Below are 22411 nucleotides of genomic sequence, written 5' to 3' on the forward strand. Positions count from 1 at the left end.
AACTTGTAATGCTTCTATGTGTTCGTCACTATATGCTGTGGATTACCAAAGATATACATTTTTCATAGTAAATTGGATAATTTCCCGTGGCAGACCTGATGGTGTCTCATGGGACAGTTATTGTGAGTCAAGAGATTTACAGGACAAGCGGAACATGATCTAAAAGTGTGAGACAAAACTGTTTAGGATTGTTTGACAGATTTCTGCAACATTCTGACGGCATATGTAAAATTGCTTAATTAAAATTGCTTGGAATTACTGTTTTACTTATTTTTTCTTTTTGTCTGTGTCTCACAAGGAGACCGTGTTGAGCACGGTCCATGACGGAGACAGTAAACCTCAAATTGACAGCAACAAGGAAAACAACTATAACATTGTCAAAGAGGCAGGTTTCACATTTTGTCTTTTCAAATTATTCTTGTTGGATATCACAAGTTCTGTCTGGTAGGTGTCAATCAAGTGGTTTTTGCGTTTCATATGTAGATCTTGTTGCGGCTCAGTAAGCTGTGTTATCACGGTAAAAAGATCCGCACGCAACAGCAGAGGCTTCTGAAAAACATGGGGGCTCATACTGTTGTCCTGGACCTGCTTCAGATCCCTTTTGAGAAAGTAAGTGTTAACTACAACCGCTGAGTGATTTATCTCATCTTGGACTGTCACACCGTATCTCCCATCACCTCCCTTAATTGTTTTTTTTTTTTTATTCCCCCAGAGTGATGAGAAGATGAATGAGATCATGACCCTGGCACATACCTTTCTGCAGAACTTTTGCAGAGGGAATCATCAGAACCAATTTTTGCTGCATAAACACCTCAATCTCTTCCTCACTCCAGGGGTGAGTATGATTATGATTCACAGGAATCATTTTTGGGAAAGCATAAGAATATGAAGTGAAAATTACTTTTGATCTTGGTATTAGTGGGTATGCAAATGAAAGTAGTTTGACTCTTGAGGCGGAGGAAAAAGTGGTATTGGTGCACCCCTACCATTACTGACCCGTACTATTTTTGTTAATCGTCTCATTGGGAATCCTTTGTATTTTCTACATAATAAATGGTCTCACAAATGTTTGTTTCTTACTACCAGTTGCTCGAAGCTGAAACTATGCGCCACATCTTTATGAATTACTACCAGCTGTGCAATGAAATCAGTGACCGAGTGGTTCATCACTTTGTCCACTGCATTGAAACACATGGGCGTCATGTTCTCTACTTGAAGTTCCTGCAAACCATTGTCAAAGCGGAAGGAAAGTATGTGAAAAAATGTCAGGACAAAGTTATGACTGAGGTGAGAGATCTGTTTGAATCGCTAAAATATCTTCAGCATTGTGACACAAGTTGTTTTGAATCCATGAAAAATTCAATCTGGACACAGACATATTGATAAGCACAATTGCTGAGATTTTCTTTTATGATATCACAATAGCCTGGTGACTTGTTTAGTTTTTTGCACGTTTGCGGTGAAATCTGAAGGTCTGCCTTAAATAGCTAAAGGGGATTTTGCAATTTAAAAATGATAATTTTTGTCTAAAGAGCTACCCATCCATTTTCTGAGCCGCTTATCCTCACGAGGGTCGCAGGAATGCTGGAGCCAATGCCAGCTGTCATCAGGGACGTGGCAGGGTACACTTTGAACTGGTTGAGCACCAATTGCAGTTAAAAGAGCTAGAAGGATCATAATATTAGTAAATGAGTAAAACAATGTGAAAATAATCTGCCATTTAAGGCTCCTTCTTGTTTTTCATTTAAAAGAAACCCACCATGCTTGAGGTAAAACAACAACCAGAGGTAGAAAGCTTGCCTGACGAGGTGTCCATGATATCTCCTGCACTCACCTGTAAATTGAAAGCGGCAACACTCCCACAAACCACTTCTCGGCTTTTGCTTTTTTCCCTCAGAAAAGCACATCATTTGTAATGGAGTGTTACTATAATGCTAAATGTTATAATTTTGAAGTTCTATTTTTTTTGTAATGTTCAATCAACTACAAATCAAAACGAGGTGATAAACTTACCTGTCAAGAGGAACTGTTGCTATTTTTGCATTACTCCTAATCTTTTTTTGCTTTTGTTGCTTCTTCACTGTACTGCTGTTTGCTTGTCCCGTTCCCTGTTGTTGACAAATGAAGGATGAACATTTCTCGAAGCAACGCACCTGAAGTGCAAAGGTGCAGGTCAGGGGGAGGTTGTGGAGAGGTCTGAACGCTTTGAGAATGGAAGTAAATAGTGCCACAAGGATTTGAATTTGAAATGTCAGAGAAAACAAGATTTTAATTTGAAATGTAAAGTGATCACATTTTCAATAGTTGTATTTCAGTGTAACTTTTTGATGTTGACAATTCAACTGGCTATAATTCGCTGTCTAAAATTCACCGTCTGTGCCCCCAGGCAGGGTTACTTCAGGTCAGAACCAAACAGTTAGTCAATCCAGTTACGATTTCTTAGTATGTGACGTCACGTGACGAAGAAAGTGTAACTGGATTGGCTGGGTCTTTGGTCCTGACCTGAAGTAACCCTGCCTGGTGGCACAGATGGTGAATTTTAAACAGCAAATTGTTGCCAGTTGAATTTCAGACAGAAAATTGTAGCCGGTTGAATTGTTAACATTGAAAAGTTACACTGAAATACAAATATTGAAAATCGGATCACTTTATATTTCAAATTAAAATCCTGTTTTCTGTGGCATTTCAAATTGAAATCCTGGTGGCGCATATTTACTTCAAAATTTGAGTATCCCAGCAAGTGCACAAAAAATGATAGACACCCCCTCAGTCATATGCTTTCTTTCTCTGATTATTATTTAAGAAGCATCCTGTTTGGTACAACCCAATAATTGATGGACGTTGACATTGTTTACTGCAAATATTTAAATAATAAATGTCTTTACATAACTTAGCTTGTGATGGTAAAAGAGAATGTGAAATCATATCATTTGTTCTTGCAGCTTGTGAACGGAGGTGAGGACGTCCTGGTCTTCTACAATGACCGCTCCTCATTTCCAGTCTTACTACAGATGATGGGCTCTGAGCGGGAGCGCACTGATGAAGATGGCGCTCTGGCTTATCACAACACGCTTGTAGAACTGCTCGCTGCCTGCACCGAGGGCAAGAACGTCTACACTGAGCTAAAATGTAACTCTCTGCTTCCGCTGGATGACATTGTCAAAGTTGTCACAGATGTCAACTGTGTCCCAGAGGTAAATACGACATCACTGTATCCAACTAAGGGAACCAAGGGGGTTGTTATCCTTCTGCCACATTCTTGTGTGTTTTGGTCACTTGACTTGAATGGTCAACGTGGGCCAATAACGATGACGACGAGGTTGTTTTCTCATTGTCATTCAAGCTATCAAAAGTTAGTGTTATATTCACTGACCTTCATTTGTCAAGCATATTTTACAGTCTAGGCCCAATTTTTCATATTCCCCTGACCAAATTCAAAGTGTGAAGAGCTCCACCCCTCATATACTCAATGGGTATCTTTGACCTTGAAATCACGTAAAAAAGTGACAAAAGGTTGTAAAAAAATATATATATGTATTACATGACTTTTTACATTTTAACACAAATTAAAATTTCCAGTGTTTTAAGTTTATATTTGATAATCTTTTCAACATATACTTTTTAATTTCAAGAATTACGGCCCAAAAGATACATAATCAACAAATACATTTGCATAGTACATTTACCTGATACTATTAAATGCAGCAGTATACATAGGGGTGAAAAAAAATCCAATCATGAGGTTTTTTTTCTGTCCTTACTGACATATAATAGGCCACTATTATGGCCAAAATAATAATCATTACTTTTTTTTAATCAATATTGTAATTACAGTTATTAGTTACCATTATTGCTCATGCTATGGGTAAGGGGAACATTTTTTTTAAAAATTGCACCACTCTTCTTCCAGACCAAAATGAATCTTTAATTGAACATTATCCCGTCTATCCATTTTCTTAGACGATTATCCTCACCAGGGTCACGGGGAATGCAGGAACCTATCCCAGCTCTTCATGGGCAGGCGGCAGGGTACACCCTGAACTGGTTGCCAGCCAATCACAGGCCACAATGAGACAAAAAGCCGCACTCACAATCACACCTAGGAGCTATTTAGAGTGCCCAATTAATGTTGCATGTTTTTGGGATGTGGGAGGAAACCAGAGTGCCTGGAGAAAACGCACGCAGGCATGAAAAGAACATGAAAACTCCACACATGCGGGGCCGGGATTGAACCCGGGTCCTCAGAACTGTGAGGCCAATGCTTTACCAGCCGAGCCACCATGTAATTGAAAATTATTGGTAAATAAAATACTTTACCAAGGGCTGTGTAAATGTGGTATTACTGAGGGCAATCACATATTGCAATTTAAATGAAGCAAAAAAAATTATTTCATAAAATGCAATAAGATGATGCTGTAAGCACCAAGTTTTTATTTGAAAATCCCAAGTTGTCGAGGTAAGCTATCTTATCTGTTGTTCTGCTTGATAAATCAGTTGTGGACGGTGACAAACCTGTAAAGAACTTGACAGTTGTGATTTCCCTCTATTTACTTCTGGTCCTCCCCACCCCAAACTGCCGTCAGGCCACCTGAAAGGTTGAAGTTGATTATTAGCATCTTAGCATCCTTCCACCAACGTGCTGAGAGATCCAACTTCAAAATAAAACAGCCATATCATCCTACTTTGGAAATCAATTCCATTTGAACTGTTATTGTGAAGTTGTCCAGGGAGTGTGGTTTCAGCACTTAATGAAGCCTTCGTGATACCTTTACCCCCTGGTGGCTGGCTAACTAAATTGCTGCAAATGAAACAGTTTTCATCCACAGCAGTGCCCACATTTTATATGTTCATCAGGCTCGTTTTATCATGCGAGCCAGAATCGGGACCATAATTAAAATCCAAAGGTTTCAAGATTTCCAATTTTAATTTACGACCAAGGAATTGGTAATGTGGGTTTGTTACTTTAATCATCCACTTGAATCCCTGATTATCTGAGATTGTAACTTCACCTTGCAGGTGTCACTGGTTCTTGGTGGTATTCTCTGACCTTGTGTCAACATATAATTGAGATTATTTGCAGCCCAGCTTACTGTTTTAAGTTTGTCTTTACAAAACCTCTGCACTACCAAACCTTTTAGGTGTTTCTTGCCACCGATGTCATCCGTTGATCCTTAGATAGCCGTGCAAACATAAGCGCCTGTTGCAACTGACGGTTACTGTGTTGTGTGTCTGTCAACCTAAATTGGCATATGGTTCTATTCATGCCACTTTTATTGGCTCATGGCAGAGCAACTCATTATTATTATTATTATTATTTATCTTTGGGGGGATGTTCCTATTGTCTGTCAAAATATTTAATACACTCTAAGTGTATGGCCCACATAACATGTCTACTTGAGGATGAATGGGTCTATTTAGCATTGCTTTTCCTCATTTTCTTTTTTCTTTAACAGGTGAAAACTGCATATGTGAACTTTGTCAATCACTGTTATGTAGACACAGAGGTAGAAATGAAAGAGATATATACCTCCAATCATATCTGGAAGCTTTTTGACAATATCCTGGTGGATATGTCCAGAGTAAGGCTCGCGTTTCAAGTCACAATTCACACATACAGCATGTTCACTGCCTAAATAATATTCTCGTTATAACTCTAGGTGTGTAACACTACCACGGACCGAAACCATGCAGATTTGGCCCTTGAGAAGTATGTGACAGAGACAGTGATGGCCATTATCATTGGATTTTTTAGTTCGCCATTTTCTGTGAACCACTCCAATCTTCAGGTACACTTACACTTGAACTAAGCTACCACAATAGCACATTACCTAACAATTGTCACCACATAGCTCTAAAAAATAATTTTTAAAAAATTAACACTGGGTTTTGTCATAGTAGTTTGGAGTGGTGCAGAACTGTTTACGACTGATCAATAATGAAAAATGAAAAGCTCCAATATTGTCTGATCCTCTGTCTGTGTGTGTGTGTGCGTGCGTGCGTGTGTGTGTGTGTGGTGTGTGTGTGTGTGTGTGTGTTGGTTATTATTGATTTTTTTTTTTTTTTTTTTTTTTTTCTCCACCCGAGTGGATATGTTAATGGGGATAATACTTCAGGAGTTTTACTTAGATTAATTTCAAAGTCATTTAGTTTAGCTGTTAAAGTGGGGAGTTTGATGTCATATTTGGATACTTAATATTAAAACTGGTAAACTCCTTCACTGAATCATTACATTAAAAATGTAGTAATTGTAGATATATTTGAAATCGTTCTTTAAGCCTTACTGGTAGACATAAACTATCTCAGTTTCTTCTAATGGAGTCGATATCTTCCTTTTGGCACAGACAAACCAATCAGTCTTCATCAAGTTGCTCCAGTCAGCTTTCAGGCTTTACAACTGCACATGGGTCACTCAGAAGGCAAATATTGAGAACTGCATCAGAACACTAGCAGATGTTGGTAAGTAGTACTTTTATGTGCATTTATCCAGAGTTGTTGTTTTTATTTTTTTTTTAAGTCTATGTGAATATCTCAATTGCAAGGACCACTCATCACTTTGACTCTTTCAGCTAAAGTGCTGAATTCAATCCCACCAATTCTGCGTGCCTTTCCTCAGCCAAGGCACGAGCAATCGCAATCCCAGTTGACCTGGATAGTCAAGTCAACACCTTGTGTCTAAAGGCCCACAACAACATAATTCAGCGGGCAGCAAAGGACTGGAGGTGCACTGCTCGCACTCGACCCCGCAAGGAGCAGCTGGGCGGCCCTGACTACAAGACCATCATTGAAAAGTTGCAGGTATTAATCTACTATCGATACCGGGGAGTCTCAAAATCAATTTACCCCGGGGCCACTGGAGGCAGAGTCTAGCTGAGGATTGGCCACAGCCTCGGCGCATATGCCTGCGTGTGCTATTTGAATTATAAATGTAAAAAAAATCCAATCTTCTCAAAAGTCTTTATTTTTAAAAACATTGTAATACAATAAAAGATAAGGCCACTGGTGGTTTGTGCAAAACAACTAATAAAACATTCCATGGCAACACTGCTGTAACTTTCACATGTTGAAAAATGCTTCTCTGCTTGGATCAAGCCCAGTCGATGTCACACCCCCAAGAGCCATATACACCACCGTGATTGGTAGGTTCGTCAGCACCCCACACAACACTGTGAAAGTGCCATTCATATAAAACTTGAGTATTGCAGGACCATTAAACTTTCATGATAAGGTGAGGGCTACGAAATACTGTCTCATAGGCCACAAATGGCCTGTGGGCCGCAAGTTTAGACAACTTCTCTAAAGTTAAAAAAATAAATAATACTAATCAGCCTGATGGAAAATGCAATAAATGCAAACTCTTTGACAAATTTCAAGTTCATTAGAACAATCTGTTGCTCTCTGTTGAAAAGTTAGCATCTCTTTTTACGTTAATACTTTTGTTTGTATTGGAACGATGCATGCAGGTCAAAATCAGGCAGTCATCGGTGAAACTAATAATTATGATCAAAATAGTGTTCCAGTTCGTAAGTATCCTTTCATCACAGGAAGCCATTATTTTACATAAATCTCTTCGTTCAGACATGCTCATTCCAGACAAATCTACAGTGAGCCGTTTCCCCCCCCCAAAAAAAAATTGCAGTTCTGGTGAGAAAGCTGGTAACATTCATCTTTTTTTTTTTTTTTTTTTTTTACTAAATACTATGGCTATGTAATATGTGTAGATAACAGTTCAAAAACAGAATTGTGACATTCACAGTTTTAAGCGATGATTTGACAATAATCAAGACCATGTTTCCCCGAGAGTGTGTGAGCTCCACTGCTAGTTGGGAATCCCTGATCGGCAGTTAAATAGTCAAGTAAGCATGTCTTTAGCACACTATTGACATAAATTTAGCTTTAAAAACTTATTTTTTCTTGCGCAGGGTGTTGTGTCCCATCTAGAAGAGCAGTTCAGTCCGATGGTTCAGGCCGAGTTTTCAGTGCTGGTGGATGTCCTCCACAGTCCTGAGCTGCTGTTTCCAGAGGCTGCTCGCCTACGCTGTGAGAGTGGAGCTTTCATGTCAAAGTAAGTGACCGTCACAGCATGTTTAAGGTCAAGTAAAACATAAAAAAAAAAAAAAGGTCATGTTGGTTCGTTCCCATCTTTTGAACATTGTTTTTAGCGATCTTGCCATCTTTCTGCATGTGCCTTTATAGACCTGACAAGCACTAGTCCTTTTAGTACAGTGATTTCCAACCTTTATAGAGCCAAGGCACATATTTTACAATTGAAAAATCCCACAGCACACCAGCAAAAGTAATTGTCACCAAAAATGGATAGATTAATTACTGGATGTACTTCCTGCTATCATCTAATAAAAGAGGATTTTTTTGTTCTGTCATTGTGCCTCACTGGCAGAAATAGATGAATAAAGATACAGAATTTCTCAGAAATAAATGTTTGTTTTTTTTTAGCAATTACATAAAATTGGATAACTTCCCACAGCACATCTTAGAGTCCTCACGGCACTCTAATGTATCCAGCACACTGTTTTAGAATCACTGCTTTAGTAACCACTTTTTAGTAATATGGTCTATTTTCCATTACAGTTGTAGCCAAGTCATTATTTTTCAGTGATTTTATTTTACTTGATAGTTCATCAGACTCATCTTAATGTTCTTAACTGCATGAATTTCACTTAAAATATATATAATGTCAAAGGTGACACATCAGTCCTATTTCTCTCCTTGGGACTGTCAGTACACACCACACATATTTTGGATTTAGCAATCTCGGATCACTTTTGTATTCATTTTTTTAACTATGAATTGGAATGATATTCCGGACCACATTGTGGAAGCGGCACCTTAATCCTGAAGTGACTATTACTTTTATATACCTTTTAACAGAATCCCCCACAGATATTTCACCCCCAACTGGCTGTTATTGTGGATGGTTTTAACAGGAAAATTAAACGGGCACTCAAAACAATTGCTCCACTAAAAGATAAATAACTTTATAAATCCCACACCACAGATCAAACTGATGAAATAAAAGCACAAAAGAAAAAAAAGTTGACTTGCTGAAAGGTAGTGGAGAAAAATATAATCTTGCGATTGATGTCCACATAATTAAACACGACCAAACCATTTACAGTAGGCTGAAGCAAATAAATAAATGATGAGAATAAATAAATAGCCTAAATAAATGCACAATTTTAAACCCTTGACCACTGGATCAACTCCATTTTATAACAGTTCCAGCAGGATATCTGACAGTATGTGGGAGCTGCTTTTATCCCATCACAACTTAATAGTTTTGATGCACCTGAACCTTTTTTATGTGAGGAAACAATGGGATGTTGGAGAAGGTTGTTTCCAATCTGAAGCAAAAAGCCAGCCCTTAAGATCCAATCCAGGATGAAATGACTTCACATGGATGCGGACAAAACAGGATGTCACATTGAGGCCCCCCTTGCGCAGAGGTCAACATGACGTCTTTGTGGCAATTTCAAGGAGATTTGTGCATTTCTGATGTTTAAACCATCCTCTAAAGCGGGTGTGCTCAATGTGTCGATCGCCAAGGCAGTTTTGGTCGATCGCTAGACGACGTGCCATAAAGAAAGACATTAGCCTATCCTCCATCTTGTTGCTTGATTCAGGTGTGGCCAATACGTTGATCGCACGCACATAAAGGCATGTTCCAGCAAGCTGGCCTCCTATTTACAGTCTCTTTTGCTTTCCCCACAGCAGTTGTGGCGATACGCGTGTGTGTGCATGCGATCGTTAATGACAAATATTGTGTTCTGAACACAGTGCCTTGTGAGCGTATTCGCCCCCCTGGAACTTTTCGACCTTTCGCCACATTTCATGCTTCAAACATAAAGATAAAAAATGTAATTTTGTTGTCAAGAATCCACAACAAAGTGGGACACAATCGTGAAGTGGAACAACATTTTTGGGATATTTGAAACTTTTTTAATGGATAAAAACCTGAAAAGTGGGGCGTGCCATAATATTCGGCCCCCTTGCATTAATGCTTTGTAGCGCCACCTTTTGCTGCAATTATGACAGCAAGTCGTTTGGGGTATGTCTCTATCAGTTTTGCACATCGAAAGACTGAAATTCTTGCCCATTCTTCCTTGCAAAACAGCTCGAGCTGAGTGAGGTTGGATGGAGAGCGTTTGTGAACAGCAGTCTTCAGCTCTGCCCACAGATTCTCGATTGGATTCAGGTCTAAACTTTGACTTGGCCATTCTAACACCTGGATATGTTTATTTATGAACACTTCCATTGTAGATTAGGCTTTATGTTTTGGATCATCATCCTGTTGGAAGATAAATCTTTGTCAGTCTGTCTTTTGCAGACACCAACCGGTTTTCTTCCAGAATGGTCCTGTATTTGCCTACATTCATCTTCCCATCAATTTTAACCATCTATCTTGTCCCTGCTGAAGAAAAGCAAGCCCAAATCACAAGGCTGCCACCACCATGTTTGACAGTGGGGATGGTGTGTTCAGGGTGATAGCTGTGTTGCTTTTACGGCAAACATATTGTTTTGCATTGTGGCCAAAGTAGTTCGATTTTGGTTTCATCTGACCAGAGCACCTTCTTCTTCGTGTTTGGTGTGTCTCCCAGGTAGCTTGTGGCAAACTTTCAACGAGACTTTTTATGGATATCCTTGAGAACTGTCTTTCTTCTTGACACTTCCATAAAGGCCAGATTTGTGCAGTGTACGACTGATTGTTCTCCTACGGACAGACTCTCCCACCTCAACTCTAGATCTCTGCCATTCATCCAGAGTGATCATGGGCCTGTAAAGAACTCGACAGTTGTGATTTCCTTCTGCATCTCTGATCAGTCGTCTCCTTGTTCGAGGTGAAAGTGTAGAGGTATGGTCAGGTCTTGCTAGATTTGTAGTGGTCTGATACTCTTTCCATTTCAATATAATTGCTTGCACACAGCTCCTTGAGATGTTTAAAGCTTGGGAAATCTTTTTGTATCCGGCTTTAAACTTCTCCACAACAGTTTCTCGGACCTGGCTGTTGTGTTCCTTGGGCTTCATGATGCTCTCTCCACTTTAAACAGAACCCTGAGACGATCACAGAGCAGGTGCATTTATACGGACACTTGATTACGCATAGGTGGATTCTATTTATCATCATCAGTGAACATTGGATCATTCAGAGATCCCCAGTGAACTTCGGGAGTGAGTTTGCTGCACTGAAAGTAAATGGGCCGGATAATATTGCACACCCCACTTTTCAGTTTTTTATTTGTTAAAAAAGTATAAAATATCCAATAAAATCTCGTTCCACTTCACGATTGTGTCCCACTTGTTGATTCTTGACAAAAAATTGTTTGAAGCCTGAAATGTGGAAAAAGGTTGAATAGTTCAAGTGGGCTGAATACTTTCACAAGGCACTGTGCATGATGAGAAAAATGCCACCAGCTTCATCGATTGATAATAAACATCCCTTGTGTTTCTCACGTAATATACATTTTAATACGGAAATTCTCTTATTGATCATGAAACATGATGTACTATCTGTCAATGTCATCTCACCTCCGGAGAAAATAAAAGATGGGATGAGAGTTGAGATATTTTATCACCCTCACAGGCTGATCAAACACACCAAGAAGCTAATGGACAAGGAGGAAAAGCTTTGCATCAAGATCCTGAAGACACTGCGAGAGATGCTGGACAAGAAGGATTGGTTTCAGGAGTCTGTGAGTAGTCCACCCACGTTTTTAGGCTGACAGACAAAAAACCCTTGTAATGAGGTGAAAAATTCTCAGTTTGTAGTCTGCTTAGTCTTGTTTCTAAGTGTCAGAAGTGCTCTGCTGCTACCAGCAACCCTCATTTTCTTCTATGTCTGTGAGCTAAGAATCTCCCTCATCTGTATGCCGTGGCCCTTTCCGAGTTACGTAAGGATAGAGGCACTTGAGGACACAGACTGTGAGAGAGAGTAGGGGGAGAAAGTAAGGGGAAGCTGGGAGAGGATAAGGGGTGAGCTCTGAGCAAGCAAATCAATATTGCAGGGGGGTGGGTGGAGAACACTTGTTCATCCAGGGGTTTTGGTTAGGGAGTAAATAACAGCACATAATTGAGGGAAGTGACCTCATGGGAGAGTTCATGTGCATTACAGATCGGAAAGTAAAGCTGTGCACTGCAAAAGTCAGGTCGTTAAACATGTTAAGGGGATTGCCTCAAGATGGAGGGTGGTGTGGGTAATGCTAGCCCTCACCGGACATACAGTTAGTATTGGTGGTTCTTTACAGCTGTTATATCACTACTGTATCGTTTTGCCACCATTCTGGGGATTAGTGGGAGCATTGACTAAAAGTTTGACTTTGTAATGGAGGGGCAAGTTTTCAAATCTAGCTGTAGACTCATAATAAACTCACTAAGACAAACTGGTCTTGGTTAAAACGAATGGTCACCGAAATAATGGACACATTGCAATTAAATAAAAATCCGTCTTTTTAAAATTTCAGTGGACCAACAGAAAGAGACTGGCATTGGTAAAAGTTTTAGTTCACTTTAACATTGTCTTGCATAACCATTTTAGGCAATCACTGCACTAAAACAATATCTGTAAGTAACCCTTAGAGACTTTTTCACTTCTTTGCAGAATGAGTTTGGTAGGCGCATTTTCCAAATTTCATGTTTCAGCACCTTTTACTTGTACTTTCCAGACATTTAGTGGGATTTCGATTTGGTCTCTTTAGAATCGTCTTGATGTTTTTTCCAAGCTGTTCTTGGGTCTACTTAGTTGTGTGTTCTGGACATTAACCTGTTGCATGAGCCTTGATTTGCATCTGAACTCAAGCTTTCTGACACTAGGCAATAGATTTTGTTCCAGAGTGCAGCGATAGTTTCAAGATATCACAGATATTTTACGCTCTGTGCCGGATGCAGCAAACCAGCCCAAGAACTTAGTCCCAGAGAAGCAAGCACCTCATCCACAAACACTCCTTTGCACGATTTCATGCATCGTCATCATCATCAGGCATTTCCAAACTGAAAAAAAAAAAAAAAATCAACACCAATACAATAACTACTACTAGTATTCACACTATTGTAGGACCCTTCAATATATAAAAATGTGACACCAACAAAGTTAAGTGTCAGCATGAGACAAAAGTTACCCAATTCTTGTGGAATGTTTAAATAGGTACCCAATGCAGGAATAATTCCTGAAAAATGGGAGAAATCCTTCAGGAGATTAAGGTTAAACCAGGGCTGTACCGGTTGCATGTGGATGCATGGTTGTTTCTTCTTTTTATTTGGCACCTGTACACTTCTTTAGTTGGGTCACGGGGGCAGCAACTTAATCAGGGAAGTCCCTGGCCATTTTGTCCAACAGGGGATCCCGAGCCATTCACAGGCCAGCTGGTAGACATAGTCTCTCTAGTGTGTCCTGGGTCTCCCCAAGGCATCCATCCAGTGGGACGTACCCAGAATGCCTCGCCAGAGAAGCGTGTGTGGAGAATCTTAACCAAATGTCTGGGGTATCTCATCTGGGCAACTCCAGAGTGGGAGAGATTCCAACACCTCTAAAGAGGAATTGTACCAGAGCCCAAGCTGTGCTGAAGCAAGCCCAAGCCCAACTATGCATACCCAGAATTTCTAGACCTCGCGTACCAGCTCAGGCTCTTACCCTCTCAGAGAGGTGACATTCCACATCCATAGAGCAAACTTCTGTAGGCAGGAATTCGATTACCAATGTCCCCGCCTTCGGCTGCTGCCCAACTTTCTGTGCACCCGACTCTCTTGGCCCATCCCGCTAGTCAGCCCATGGGAAAGGGGAAGCACTTTGCTTCTTTGGGCCTCACTTAATGGCCACCAGGCGTTTGCCATTGATCCCCCACCTCCAGGCCTAACTTCAGAGGCCTGCTTTCAGGCGTGGGAAAACGTTGTCTCATTTATTTTCATCTTTATAGAGGGTTTTTGAGCGTGCTTTGACTGGTCCCTCACCTCAGACCTGTTTACCGTGGGTGACCCTACCTTGGGATAAAGTGCCTGAAAACTTAGCTCCTAGGATCATTGGGACTCTGAAACCCCTCCACCACGATAAGGACTCCTCAAGGCGGGGTGACCTATTCAGTCTAATCATATTCTGACTTAAGGCTCGTATAGTTGTAGTGTTTATATCAGAGGTCACCACTTTCAGACAGAGGTCTTTCCATGTCCATTGTAAGGCCCCCTCTGAAATTTGCTGAAATGACCATTAATATTATCAAAGGTCATTAATTAATCATTTATGTGAAGACACAGATTCTGCTAATTCTTACAATAATTAAGAAATAGATCAATAATCAACATGCAACATTTTCTATAAATCTCTGCCAGTGTTTTATTTTCGGATGATGACAAGTGATTTAAATGAATGGAGACATTCCTCTTACCTAGGAGGTATTTACATATTCTGCTATATGTCTGTGTACATTAAATCCAATCATTTCACAATAATACGGAATAAGATCAGAGAGCTTCACTGTGGCGAGTCTCTTTTGAAACTGTGGAACGGGGCATTCCAAAAGTTAGACAATGCGGCAGTGGTAGGATAAATATCGGTTTCTGTAGGTGTGTGTGCTCAAGCATGTCTCTGTGGCCTCTCTGTCATATCCTCGTAGCCCTGAGCGTGGAGCTGCAGCCTCATTGCACAGAGGGAGGCAGAGAGAGTGAAAGAAGTTGATGGAAATAATGAGAGACAAGACAGACAGACAGATAAAAACAGACAGGGAGAAGGAGACTGAGTGACAACATTAGCATTAGAGGCTGGTGGCTCCCCAGGGGTGCAATGAGTTGGTGGGGGGTGAGCGAGTGAGCAAGATGGCAGGAGGAGGGTTGAGGAGGAAGAGAGGGAGGCAGCCATGTGAGGATCCATGTGAGCCGAAGAGGGGGGAAAAAAGTGCAGCTGCAGAGTGAGGGATTGGAGAGAAGTGGCGTCTGCTCAGTCCATGAGGAGAGAGGGCAGGGGTTGGACTTATGTAATAGCCTGCAGTAGCTGAGCCAACGTCACGTGGACCATCGCGTTCTCACTCACACACCCTGCCCACCCTCCCGTCATCCCTCCCTCTTTCGTCTCCTTTCTCTGTCTGCTCGCTGGTGCTCTCTTCCTCCTTTAGTTTCCCCTTCTGGCTTTGTCTGAGTCCATCACTTTCTGTACACCTCGGTTATCTTATTGCACTGCTCACTGATCGGTCAGCAGAGGAATCGAAGACGGATACGGGCAACTTTCTAAATATTTTATGGCTTTGAGTGGAAGCGACTGTGGGTTGTGGGAGGAAAAGAAATAAAACTGTTAACGATACTTCATTATTTACGTGAAATAAATACACTCCTGTTTGGAAAATAAAGTGTTTTGGGGGGGAATATAAAGGTTTTAATATTAACATAGATATACAGTATTAACCTTTAACAGATCCTTTCACACTTGTAATCTTTGTTGTCCTTTGTTCAAACTCGTGATACTGTTTTTCGCCTCAGTATATCACGTTAGCTGAAGCTTAAAATGTGAGTGTCCTTGAACTTGGTGCTTCCCGGTTTAAAAAAAAATACTTGCGTGGTTTGGTTGCAGTGGGACAGCTATCCATCACCAATCCAGTTGGCCTTGCTAGCACTCCCAAACGCATCTTCGATTTAGCATGTATGAGCTCATTATGTTGTCTATCGTGTTTTCGAACCATAATTGAACCAAGGTAACCATTAAATTTGGTAACGTATCAATACCAGTATCAATACGAGTATCAAAGTATCAATACGAAAAAAATGATCTGATCTAAATGTATTCCAGAAATGTACTTACTTGTTATATAATGTGGGCCTGTTTAATAAAACACAAAGTTTATGAGTTAGTCTTTTTATGAACGGCAAGAGGTTTATGATATATTCTGCCATCAAATGAAAGAATATGATTGTTCTGTTGCACTATAAATTGCTGACATGTATTAGTACTTCAACACATTTTCTGACAAATTAATTGAAATGGATCATTTCCTGTGGCACCCTGGATCATCAGACACTGCACAATAGTATGCCACAGGACCCTGGTTTGGAGTAGCATTTTTTTTTCAAGGAAATTATCTCAAGATATCCTTTAAAGTGAGTAGAATAAAGTAATATTTTCTGGTGTATGGTAAACATTGTAGATTATATAGATATCATGCAATGCGCATGGCTGCGTGCCTTGGGATATTTATTTTTGCCACTCACACTCTCTGCTCCTTTCTTATTCTTTCACACTCATCCCTTTTAGGTCTGTCATTCACACTGTCTGTCCTATTTAACACCTGCCCGAGGCAAAGCAGATTTACAGATTACCATCAGCTAGATGCTAAACACATTGCGTGCGCACATGTATATGGAAAGCCTTGCTAAGATACTTGCAGTTACATACATTCCAAGGATGGATTGCAATGCTGGCTGTCCCTAAATTTGAGATTTTCCTGCTTGTGTGTCTGGGAATGGCAGTGGTGGAGCATGGCTTAAGTCAGGGTTGTCAAACTGGTTTTGGTATCTGGGCCGCATTGTGTTTATGATTTCCCTCAGAGAGCCATTAGAAGAGTGAAATCATCTAAATGCTTCAGCACCAAATCATACAATTACTATTATGGTACACAACAAATTGAGGGATAACTTGTTTTGAAATCAGAAAAAGTTGAGTTTTTTTTTTCAAGGATTGTTTGTTACTGTAGAAAAAAAACATTTGGCAACAGTAAAATGCAACATCTTAAAGTTATTGTTTATCATTCTAGGAATCTGGAATTTGGGTACAGATTTGAGCAAAAACCATGGATGTTGACAAGCATGAATTGCTTTCGCAGGCCACACAAAATGATGTTCCGGGCTGCATCTGGTCCCTGGGCTTTGAGTTTGACACCTACGGCTTAAGTTCATCCACACGCAGCGTTGCAGGCAGGTGGGGAAAGGGATGATGAGCTCTTGGACCGCTCACATGCTTTGACTTTGGTTTGAATTTACACTGACTGCTCTGCTGAGGAAGAAAGTTGAAGTCAGTCAGTTTGAACTCGTTGACCCTGAATAAGAAATGTAATTTAGTAAGCCAAAAATGCTCATGGCAAAAGCTCTATAGTGAAAGTCTTAATAGCAGAAGAAAGAGCATCCTTGATCAATCTGACAGGTGTCTCTTAGAGCATATTATGTTCTGGTATCCACGGTGACGAGATCAGCACGTGTTGTTTATCTACTCCGGCCGTGACTGGGCATAGGAAGTTTCTCTCTCTCTCTCTCCTCTCTCTCTCTCTCTCTCTCTCTGTCTTTCTCTCTGTCTCTCTCTCTCTCTCTGTCTCTGTCTGTCTGTCTCTCTCTCTCTCTCTCTCTCTCTCTCTCTCTCTGTGTGTGTGTGTGTGTGTGTGTGTGTGTGTGTGTGGTGTGTGGTGTGTGTGTGTGTGTGGTGTGTGTGTGGTGTGTGTGTGTGTGTGTGTGTGTGTGTGTGTTGTGTGTGTGTGTGTGTGTGTGTGTGTGTGTGTGTGTGTGTGTGTGTGTGTGTGTGTAAAACTCAGGTCTCTTGAGTGCACTTATTAAATGGGGGATCAATTTCTTTTTTTAATACACACTGCACAGATTTATAAGTCTCACATATTGCATGAACAAATGGAATACATTATAAAAAGTACCATCCATTAATTGAGCTCATCTGCAGTGCATTGACATATATATTTTTTTAATTTTTAAAATTTTTGTTCTCACCACCAACAAAGAAAAATCGTGACAGATTTTCAATTTAAATGTGTAGAACACCATACTTCACTACCAATAAGGTGAACTAAATAGCTATAATTTGATTGAGGATTATGAATGTATTAAATTATACAAAAAATAATAAGCAAACATTAAGAATAAAGAACAATAGCAGTTAGTGGGTCTCAGCACCTTGACAGATATTTTTGAAATAGAAGGGTGATTTAGGTGGAGCACTTTTATAGCAGTAGGAAAATCCAGTCGAAGGGAACATACAAATACAAGGCATTTGTCTCCGGTTGTTGGAGCCACTCTATACAACAACAGACCCGTTTGACAAAAAAATGTTTTTGTGGCATAAAAACAAAACACAGTTTGGAGAGTCACTGAGCAATGAAAGCTAATATGGTAATTCTCTTACTTTTTTTGTTTTTTGATAATTGTGCAAATGATGCAGAGTCCTCTAGCATTTCAGGGCAGCGCTAATGTGCAGATGGTGCAGATACATCTCAAGCACCTAAGTGGCCAGTTTTGGTCAACATCTGATATGCAAATAGTGATGCGTGAGGAGACGACTCCTTCAGTGAACACACCAATAATGTAAAAGTCTCCCAACAGAGGTGTGACAACAATTTCAAGACAAAATTGGCATCATGTTACAATGGAAGATTACCTCCATAGTTGTTGAATCAAGAAATCACTTAAATAGAATGTCAGAGAATGTGAAGTATGCTACAAGATCTCAAGAACTAATGCATCATGCCAAGTTCGAAAGAAATTCAAGAAGAAATGAGAAGAAAAATTGAATCTATCAGTCTGGAAAAGGTTGCAAACATTTCGAAGCGTTGAGGAGGTCACAAAAGAACCTCTAAGAACATCTAAAGACATGCAGGCCTCGCTGGCCTCAGTTAAGGTCAGTGTTCATAACTCTGCCATAAGAAAGACACTGGCCAAAAATGCCATCCATAGGAGAGTTCCTATATGGAAACTCATGTTGTCAGCATAGAATACAAAGACTCGTCTCACATTTGCCAAAAAACATCTTGATGATTCTCAAGCCTTTTGGAGAAATAAGCTTTGGACTTTTTTTTTAAAGGTGTGGGGCCCATAACATCTGAGGTAAAAATAGCACAGTAATTGATAAAAAGAACATTATGTCAATAGTGATGCATGGTGCTTGCTGTGTGATGGTCTGGGGGTGTTTTGCTCCCTTTGGAACAATGAACTCTGCCCTGGACCAGAAAATCCTGCAGGAGAACGTTTGTCCCCTCAAACTCAAGCATTTTTGGATCATGCAGCAAGATAACGATCCGAAACACATCAACAAGCCACCTCTGAATGGCTCAAAAGGAAAAAAAGAAAAAATGAATGTTTTGGAGTGGCCAAGTCAAAGTTTGGATTTGGATCAAATTGAGATGCTGATAACGCAAATGCTTGGTTGCAGTTATTGCTGTCAAGGGTGTCATTTAGCACATCCTGTGAGACATCATCCAAGTTGTCCTCTTACATAATTTGTGTGGCGTCAAGTCAGCCTTTCTGTTCCTCTTTGTCACCCATGACAAAGATAATCACAGTCAATTCAAACGTTCAGTATTACTTGTATAGTCAACCCTGCATATTGAAATGATCTGGATGCGATATTCTGCCCATTTGTCAAACTGTTCAGGAAAACAAACAAATTTGTCATATACTTTTTTCCTTATCAGTTCATTTGAAACAAACATGACTTGCTTTGAGACAAATTTATTTTTACCATATCAGTCTTTCCAGTTTAATGTGGTTGAAAGAATCACGTGGAACTCTCCAGCTAATCGTCTTTTGTATGCTTGTTTATGCCGCATTTCTCAAACTTCCTTGAATCAGTCTCCCCAGTTGCTCTCACACGTGTGCCTAAATTGTTTTGCTGATGTGCCTATTTTCTGGTTAAGTTTCCATCTATCTATTTATTTATTTGTGTATTTATGTATTTATTTGTTTGTTTATTTATTTATTTTTGTGGCATGGCAGTGCATCTCAAACATTGTTACCAAGGGCATGTGAATAATATCCGGCATTTCATGAGATCCTGGAGTGTGGCCACTTATTAGTTGAGTAGGTTTAGCGAGAGCACAACAGCCAAACGTATTGAAACTATGTAAAGCATCATATACAGTAATTAACTTGTTAACATACAACTATCACTAGTAATCCTAAATTTGTCTTGTAAAAAGTATTTTGAAGATAACAGGTAAATAAAAATGACTCTTCAACTGTTAACCAGCATAGAATTTCTTTCTCTTAAAGTCATTCAGCTATTTTGTTGTTACCGATTAGTGATCTTTTGCAGGAATTAAAATAATGCATTTCACCAAATAAACACAAGTTTCTCTCCTTCCTCAGGGAAAAAATATTTATTGGCAGTGTGTCAGGTCACCACGTACCTTACTCATCAGGGCTCCAAGATATTGGGGGAGAATGCCATTGCCATTTTTTGTGCTGTAATCCTGCAATATATATTGCAGTGATTAAAAAAAAAAAAAAAAAAAAAAAAAAGCTGCATAACATGTGATGTAAACAAAAAAAATTCCATATTTTTGGGCATATTTTATACTTAAGTGCATTCGTTTAAACAATACATATTGCTGTGTGTGCCTTGTGCCTGGATTTGACAACAAGATTTTAGCCTCGTTTATTTGCCCGATTTGCCATCCTGGCTGGATTTCCAGATTGGGTCTGACGTATTTTGTCAGGAATCACAAAACTCCCTGCAGTGTGAGATAATCCACAACCAACGAATTGCCCCTATGACGCCAAAACGAAATGTCTAGCATGCTTGATATTTTGTGGGGTGTGATCCATGAAGTGTGACAATGTGAAGGCACACCCTCAAACATTAGAGTATTACATAAACTCAACCAATATGATTGTGTCTTGAAACGGCGCATTGCCTGCCTTGTTTTACATTGTCAACATTTGCTTGGACACACAAACCTTAAAGAAGCTTTAGAGCATGAATTGAGCAAACGAGAGCATGTTTACATACATATGTTAGTGCTACCACTAGCTGTGAGCTGTATCCATAAGAATGGAATATATACAGTAAGAATAGACAGTCCAAAAATGTCCTCCCCCGATCACCTGGGGATGATACCACACCTCTAGGCTGCTCTGTTTTTCTTAAACTGACCTTATTCAGCTGCTTGGCCATGTAGAATGGTGGATATGTAGGCCTGTTGTGCTGGAACAGTTTTAGTGCACAACAGCAGATTTTGAAATACTCCCTCTTCTTATTCATTGTTTAATTTTTTTCTAGTGTTAATTGAAAGTGCAGCAGGAATTATAAGGGTATTAGGGGACAGGAAGAGCAGCAGAATGGACAAGTAGAATAGCGGTGTAGTTACTCTAAATATTTGAGCGTAAGAAACGTTACAAAAATCAATTTCTGTTTTTATTTGAGGACGTGAAGGTCAGACAGTGAAGACGTGTAATGACGAAAGAATTGGGCAAGATTAGGTAGGAAGGAAAAGGACAGGACAGAATGTGGAAAATGAGCAAGTCATTGTAAATGAGTGGTGTGGTCAGACGTTTTTGTAGTGTCGAAAAACTTGTACGACTCTGTGAGTTGTTCTCTTAATATAGCCTGTGTTAGTTATTTATCAGTGGTCCCAGGACAAGCAATTAGCCTAAAGCAAGTCTGTGGAACTTATTAGTGAAAAAACACCATATCACATGCACGTTAGTTCTGTGTGTTTTTTGAAGGAATATAATTTAGCGTAACAGCAGTGCTAATCTTGTCTAGGTTTTCTCATTCCTGTGTGTTAGCACTTAGATTAGCGGACATTCGTAGGTTATTTTTGTTTTACAATAAACTACACTTAGGAAGGATAAACAACTTGAAGATTTTACTTTTTGCCTTCTATTTGGGGGATGTTTTTCTGTCTTTAAACTTTTCACAGGACAAATGATTGTTCAAATGATGTGCATGTTTGCATTCTCCCACAATATTCTCAAAACCTTGCAAAGTGATTATTCTGCATGTGCACATTGCAATATCAATGATCACACACTATATCATGCAGCCCCATTACAGATGCTGACAAGTTTTATCGATATGTACAATGAAATCAACACTTTCTTTGAAAATGTTGGTGTTTTGACATTCTACTGTTTCTTCTCTTAAAACTTAATGGAGTTCTCTGTGAAGCTCCAATTTGTACTTGCAAAGACGCAATATGCAGTCAGTCAAAATAGTGTCACTATTGTTACAGTACATGTAATTGAGAAACACTTCTTGGCTTACATACTACATTTTTCACACATCTGACATGAAAAATGTTACCAACGTTGAAGAACAAATTAGCAGGCAAATTAGAAATATAATTATAATAAAATAATTGTTGTCTGGAGAGAAGATACTACATAGCTACACACCCACGTCTGAAACTGGAAATAAATTACCACTAACATACTAAAATGTTAAGTATATTATTGAATACTTAATATGTATGCAATGAAATGTTCATTTGTTTGCACGATTGACTTTTGGGAGCTGTAAAATAACTATTTTACTTTTTTCTTGTTTTGTACTTAAAGTATAAGGTTATTACACTACCGTTTGTATGGCGCTCTATACTGTTACTATGAAGGATTCAGTTTACCCTGTGATATGAATTTTAAGCCACATTTCCCAGCTCGGCATTCTTGCTTTTTACCCCTAATAATTAGTTCTATCCAATTAAATCTGTCA

At 39.6% G+C, this 22411-nt stretch overlaps 1 protein-coding gene across 4 annotated transcripts in view; it reads left to right on the forward strand.

Annotated features, from left to right (window-relative positions):
- itpr2 (inositol 1,4,5-trisphosphate receptor, type 2) overlaps window positions 1–22411 on the forward strand; it is an 88505-nt gene that overhangs the window by 33852 nt on the left and 32242 nt on the right. For all 4 annotated transcript variants that reach the window (XM_061821676.1, XM_061821677.1, XM_061821678.1 and 1 more), the window contains 11 exons: window positions 299–385; window positions 484–609; window positions 713–835; window positions 1087–1287; window positions 2943–3194; window positions 5454–5579; window positions 5658–5786; window positions 6342–6456; window positions 6614–6795; window positions 7920–8062; window positions 11597–11705. In XM_061821676.1, the coding sequence (XP_061677660.1) occupies window positions 299–385; window positions 484–609; window positions 713–835; window positions 1087–1287; window positions 2943–3194; window positions 5454–5579; window positions 5658–5786; window positions 6342–6456; window positions 6614–6795; window positions 7920–8062; window positions 11597–11705 (1593 nt within the window). The remainder of the gene's footprint in view (window positions 1–298; window positions 386–483; window positions 610–712; window positions 836–1086; window positions 1288–2942; window positions 3195–5453; window positions 5580–5657; window positions 5787–6341; window positions 6457–6613; window positions 6796–7919; window positions 8063–11596; window positions 11706–22411) is intronic.

The sequence above is a fragment of the Syngnathoides biaculeatus genome, chromosome 6, assembly GCF_019802595.1.
Source record: "Syngnathoides biaculeatus isolate LvHL_M chromosome 6, ASM1980259v1, whole genome shotgun sequence".
Classification (NCBI taxonomy): Eukaryota; Metazoa; Chordata; class Actinopteri; order Syngnathiformes; family Syngnathidae; genus Syngnathoides; species Syngnathoides biaculeatus.